Source organism: Diadema setosum, chromosome 9, assembly GCF_964275005.1.
Source record: "Diadema setosum chromosome 9, eeDiaSeto1, whole genome shotgun sequence".
NCBI classification, from domain to species: Eukaryota; Metazoa; Echinodermata; class Echinoidea; order Diadematoida; family Diadematidae; genus Diadema; species Diadema setosum.
Window position 1 is genome coordinate 14427517 of NC_092693.1, and position 6537 is coordinate 14434053.

The 6537-nt window shown below is 41.1% G+C and overlaps 1 protein-coding gene across 1 annotated transcript in view; it reads left to right on the plus strand.

Moving 5' to 3' along the window:
- Positions 1-5875, plus strand: part of LOC140232865 (uncharacterized) — a 46141-nt gene extending 40266 nt beyond the window's left edge. Inside the window, exons 26-28 of the mRNA XM_072312978.1 lie at positions 1851-1992; positions 2406-2532; positions 4712-5875. Coding sequence (XP_072169079.1) covers positions 1851-1992; positions 2406-2532; positions 4712-4900 — 458 coding nt within the window. The 3' untranslated portion in view covers positions 4901-5875. The remainder of the gene's footprint in view (positions 1-1850; positions 1993-2405; positions 2533-4711) is intronic.
- The last annotated feature ends 662 nt before the right edge of the window (positions 5876-6537 follow it).

A 6537-nucleotide genomic window follows, 5' to 3' on the forward strand; every position in this document is an offset into this window, starting at 1 on the left:
GAAATGTACACATGCACGTTACATGATCAGGAGTTGATATTTTCACATGTTGTTAGATTTGCGAATAGTATCCAGATCGCAGAATTCCCACAAATAACCCCAGGAAAACAGGTACGGTATGAAGTCTCATTAATAAAGATTGTCTTTGATGCGTTTGAGGTGACAAAAAATGATGTCAAGTATCAAAACTAAATGCAATCGTAGAATTTGCTTTGTGTTTGCTCTGTGTTGTGGGCTGCTCAGGTACAGCCCTGTCGCGATTTATACAGCGACTGGGCTGTGTATAGTTAGTGTACAGTGTATTTACATAATATGCATAGCCCTGTACAGTGTATTTACATAATATGTGTATGCACAGGCCTGTCACATCATTATCACAGCAAGTCATGACTGGTACTCTTAGTGGTCTCAGTCTGGTGGCCCCTGGCTGGGCCCCCTGCCTTGGGCCAGCACTTAGGCTCCTGGCCTCGGCCCGGCCTTGGGCCCCTGGGCCCCTGGGCCACTGGGCCCCTGGGCCTGGGCCCACTTGGGCTCTGGGCCCCTGGTTCTGGGCTAAGGCCCGTGGCCTTGGGTCCGGCCTTAGGCCCCGCCTTTGGCCCGGCTGTACTTTGTACATGGTCTATGTGAAATCAAGCTTGTCTGTAACTGTATAATTACAAATAATTACAAATAATCACAAATGATCAACAGGTCCATACTATGAATATATGAATATATAAATATATGAATATATGATTATATGAATATATGATTATATGAATATATATGTGAATACATATATTATTATGATTATATAAATGTGATCAGGCATTCTGCTTCGGTGTCAGATCTGCAGTCATTCATATATAGCAAATTTTATGCATGTATACATGGCATACATTCATGTGTACAGTATGCTACACTACCGCTATGAAGTATTAAAATGCTCTACCGGGAAAACCGTTCCTTACTGGTAAAATATTGTCTTACCGATCTGCTTTCATTCAGGCATTACCGTTTGAAAACCGTTGCAAAGCTGACATGACTACCGGGAAAATACTCACGTAAAGAGAGGGCTTACCGTTGGCACAACCGTACCGTACCGTTGTTACCGTACCTTTACCGATAACGCGCGAGTACTGCAGAGCGCGCGTGCCCGCAAATCTGTACTTCTACCAAAGATAGTAGATAACAAGATACGAAGGCGCGCGATAAAAATGGATACAGTATGGCTACCCTACATGACGATACAAAAGAGAGCTAAGTACAAACCCAGTACACCTAGGAACATCATTCATTTCCAAAGGTAGTGGTATCTTTATTATCTTAAAAAGATTAAAAAATTATAGTCGTAGCTTTTTTTCGATTAAGGGGATTATTTTGAAGAACGAGATTTTAGAGTAATAAGGATTATTTCGTGGAGGTAAAAATTTGGCAACAACATGATCTCACAATCAAAACGCTTGATAAACAACGACAACATCTTCAAAGACAGCGCGTCTCAGGCAAAAGACACACATCACCAGAGACGCGCTGTCCCTGAAGCCGCTGCTGCTGTTTATCAAGCGTCAAGGCAGCGCGTCTCAGGGGTGCCCCCCAAAAAAAGCTTCCAAACCAAGATTCTGTCAGTCACTACTATCTCAATCTGTACTAATACTACAGGTATAATAGTGCTTTTTCCATATGAATGCTCTATTTGCTATAAATAATTTTTGGCAAGAATACCCTGCTTTGTGTGGTCCTTGGTATTCTAACTGATTGGCTTACTGGGCACTTTAATTGAATTTGTGGAAAGAAACTTAAACTTGACTTTGAACTTGAACGATATGTTTTCCATCACTTCCCCCCTCCCACAATCCTATATCATTCAGAAATTTCCATGGCTCCCGACCAGAGCGTGAGATCCCTCTTCTACTCCAGCATGTCAAAGGTCATGCTCGGCCTTGTGGGAAGGTTGAAGAGGAGGGGAGGGCAGTCGCCAGAGTTCGACAGGAACAAAGCCCCCCAAGAAGAGTACGTATGAATTTGTTTATTTCTGATTGTGGCCTTCTGTAAGGAGTCAATGCTTGCCAACATCAAGAAAAAGTAGCTGTGAGCTTACTGGTGTCATTATACAATCAGTTCAATTATTCATTGACTCTCCGACCGATTCTTTTGCTCTCCTCGGACTGAAATGGTGTAATTTAGGAAAATAGGACCAACCAGTGAAATGTCTTTCATCTCATACTAAAATTCATATCAGCTCTTTCATATGGATAGCTGCACTGTAGACATGAAAAGTATGTGATCAGGTAAATTCACTTTTCGGTGGAACTTTGATCAGAGTGCCTAAAATGTAAAGACGTTTTCAACCATTTTTCTCTCCATTTATTTATCTATCTATCTCATTCTTTCTTCTCCCTTTGTTAATATCTTTCTTTCCCCAGGCCTCACCAAGACACGCCCCATGGGGTCGTGTTGAAGGAGGACACTCTAAAGTTTGAGCCCGCCCTCGTTGGTCAGTCCCAGACACTGAAGCTGACCTGCAAGAACACCAGCAGAGAAGCTCAAGTGGTAAGATGAATTTATTGTTGTTATTATTGCAGATATTAGCCTTGAGGAAGGGGGATGGGGGGGGGGGGAGACAAGGTGTTGCCAGCCCCTTTATCCTGGCCTGAATATCCATACCTCTATAGCTGGGTTCCAAAGTATTGCAGCAACCTTAAAGATGGTGCTTATTTTTAAATCGGAGCATTCACGTTTACAAATGACAATGTGTCATGTGTGATGGCATGCACACTTGTGTCCACAAACTGCCTCCAGTACAGTTAACCCTTTCTATGCCAGGGACTTTAGACAGTGTATACTATACTGTGGGGTTTTCTTGGCCATTTGGCTCTTTGAAGTACACATGGGGTTTATGTTGCAAAGAATGTTTGGCACTTTTTATCAATACAAAAATAACAGAAGTGAACGAGATAGCTAGTGTATAATACAGAGGGTCTGATTAACATTAAAGGGGAAGGCTAGTAACTGATCAGTGGGAATCAGTGGGAATGCTGAGGGGTGATTGTTCCATCCTTGTGGGATTCATTTAAGAGTACATTATATATCTATTCTTGTGTGAAAATTATTTGCTTCAGAATGGTCTCATATTCAAGTAATGTGCAGTTTAATGTTTCCAGGTAAGCGTCCCTGGTCAGTGACGGGGCATTAATCTGCACATTACTTGAATATGAGACCGTTCTGAAGCAAATAATTTTCACACAACAGTAGATATACAAATGTACTCTTAAATGAATCCCACAAGGATCGGAACAATCATCCCTCAGCATTCCCACTGATTCCCACTGATCGGTTACTAGCCATCCCCTTTAAGTGGTTGCAAAAAGTTAGTGTCTCTGTTAAAGTTTGATATAGCAGGCGAGTCCTCAATTCTTGTTTGGCAATTTTTGTGTTGCTTTAGATTGACTAAGTGATAATAATGGAGGAAGACTTCTGTGTGTTTTTGTCCCCGCCAAACGAGTTCGAGCAGGGGACTATGAAACGGGCTCCGTACGTGTGTGTGTCTGTGCGTCCGTCCGTCTGTCCGTCCGTCCGTCTGTGCGTCCGTGTGTGATCAAAATGTTCAATTTGCTACTTCTCTGTCATTTATGAGCCAATTTTGATTCTGTTTGCTTTATATGATAGCACTACATGGGAGCTTTGAAACTTCTACACAGAATTTCAGTTGTTACCTTTGACCTTGACCTTTGACCTATATTGTACATTTTGCTACAAAATGCTACTCCTTCGCCATTTCTAACCCGATTTCGATTCCGTTTGCTTTATGTGATGGCACTAGGTGAGGGCTTCAAAACTTCTACACAGAATTTTGACCTTTGACTTTGATTTTTTACCTATATTGTACATTTTGCTACAAAATGCTACTTCCGGCGGGGACATATATTACACACCGCGTAATTTCTACTTTTCCTTGTTTTCCATAAAATTAGTCACAAGACTGATGTATTAGTAGGTGTGAACTATGTATATCGTCGCTGGGGTGACAAGACCTCATATCTACAAAATGTCAAATGTTCAGGAGAGCCAAAAAACGTGGCAGCCAAAGCACTATAGTGAATGGGATAACCTTTCCTTTGACATGCTGTGGTGGCGTCATTTTTGGATTAAGACAGTTGGGACTTGGTCAGGACATCACTTAACCCATTATTTGACCATTAATCGGAAAAAGTCATTTTTCACGAAAATTGAAGATACAAGGTCTTGTCACCCCAGCGACGATATATATTATTTTCAGAGTTTGGCTATAATTTTCATCTGTACTTGACAAGCACGTTCTACATATGCTTCATTTTCTCTCTGTCTGAACAGCTATTTGCAGAGTATCATGTAAAGCTACACGCTATTTTTGTCAGAAGTAGATTTGTACTGTATTTCACTTCTTTCTTTATGGTCATTGTTACTTTGTTATCATTATTCAAACCATCAAAATTTGTGAGAGAACGCATTTGCTGCTGGTGTAACTGGATATATCATCTCAAGACATCGCGATACTTAACATTCATGGGTGAATTATGGCAGATTGATTGAAGGGAAATATCAAGATCCTTTATCAAGTGGGAAAGGTCATGGGATACATGTAGAGAAAGGAAATTAAGATCCTTCATCGCTGCTTTGCCAAGTTTTGTGAGCTGTGGTTACTCTGCCCCAAGCTTATTTTTTCCTGGTTTTCTTTGTGTATCTACATCAGGTCAAATTTCTCAGCCCGCAGCAACCGTTTCACATCCATCACCACACCCACACCATCCGGGCCAAGCACTTTGTCAGGATACCGGTCAGCTACAGGCCAAAGGTTGCAGGAAAGCACCAGGCATTCATGGTCATCCAGACCACCAGTGACCACAACCTGGTGGTCAAACTGACAGGAGAATGTCTGTGAGACTCATCCAGACCAAGCGACTTGAATCTTCTGGTCAAACTGACCAGGAGATCAGCTCAAAAATCTTTCAGACCACCAGGTGGCGACATCCTGGTCATCAAGTTAACCCGGAGACTGGCTCTTGGGGTCAGAGTGACACCAGTTTCATGGTCAGTCTAGCAAGCAGAGGGTCAGTGTGAATCATGTTGAACAAATGCTTAGGCTGATTATATTTGGATAGTCAAGCTATGGTGACCTATTTTGCTAGGAATCATCTGGACCAATGACCACTACATGGGTGGTCAAGCATTATACTGAATGACAGCATTATAATTATGCATGATCTTGGGAATCAACCCGGCAGTCAGTGATGACATCATGTGCAGGATGCTGTTCGTCCCAAAAAAGACAAGCTGAGTCGGCAACAAGCTCACAATGCAAAAGTACAATCCAGTATGAAATGTTCCAAATGTCCTTTCCTGTTGTTTAGAGTAAACATAGAGGGCTGAGGCCTGCACTTATTCGTCCCATTTGGATTTGCTACCATCATTCCAAAGCAAATGATGTATGGAATTGCTATGGTGGAATGTTTATGCTCATGGCAAGGTGCATGGTTATCAAATACTGCATTTCTTATGGCATAGATGTGCTGATAGTAACCAAAAAGACTCTTCCACTTTCCTATGAGCAGTGAAGAACTTGTGTTTACTGTTATGTCATATAGTGGGGTATTTATTTTTGTGAATTTTTGCGAGTCAGCAACACACTAAAATATTAACTGTGATCCTGTCATTAAGTTGACAGTGCACGCATAAGTCATGTACTGGTACATAAGTACATGAACAGGGGCCGTGATTATACTGTATACGCCATGTATTTATCCAGTCTAATTTCTCACGAATAGGGACTTCCAAACGATTTTGTGAGTGGTTGAATTCGCAATCGTGGAGTATAGTCCTGAATGGAGAAGTGTTTGCATGGATGTCAGCCACATTCATGTCGTGATCAGATTCAATATATTCACACGTCTTTAAATTTGCAAATAGCATCCAGCTCGTGAAATTTGTGAGAAAAAAATCTCATGGAATATTCCCCATATACAATATAATTTTGAAGGCCTAAGTCTTGGTGCACCTACTGTGTGAATGAATTTGGGCACTTCCTGATTTCTCCGTCCACTGCTGTACTCTGCACAATCATGAATGCATTAACACTCGCTAAAATGTTGGGTAAGTTTTGATATGCGAAAAATTAGACATGCTAAATATATGGCGTATACAGTATTGCATTGAAGCAAAGACTTGATCAAAGTAAAATATATCGAGAATAAAGGCAAAGGAGTGAAAACAGCATAGTGAAATTATATAATGAGCACCTTGTTGATATCATCATATGAAATCATTTGAATGTGAATATCAGATAGGTGTGTACATGATGTCTGGTTTATGTCCTGATATTTCAGGTGCTGCTGAAATAACCTGCTGCAGTTTTGTGGGTATGGCATTATTTGCATTATTTTCTTCTTCTGTAAAAACAAAAACAAAAAATTAAAAGAAAAGAAAACACAACTTGATTCCCATCTGGTTGAGTTCGGAAAAATTGTTGACTTCGTATGTCCTGAAGGATTGGAGGTCCTCGTGTCGAGGAAATCGAAGGTA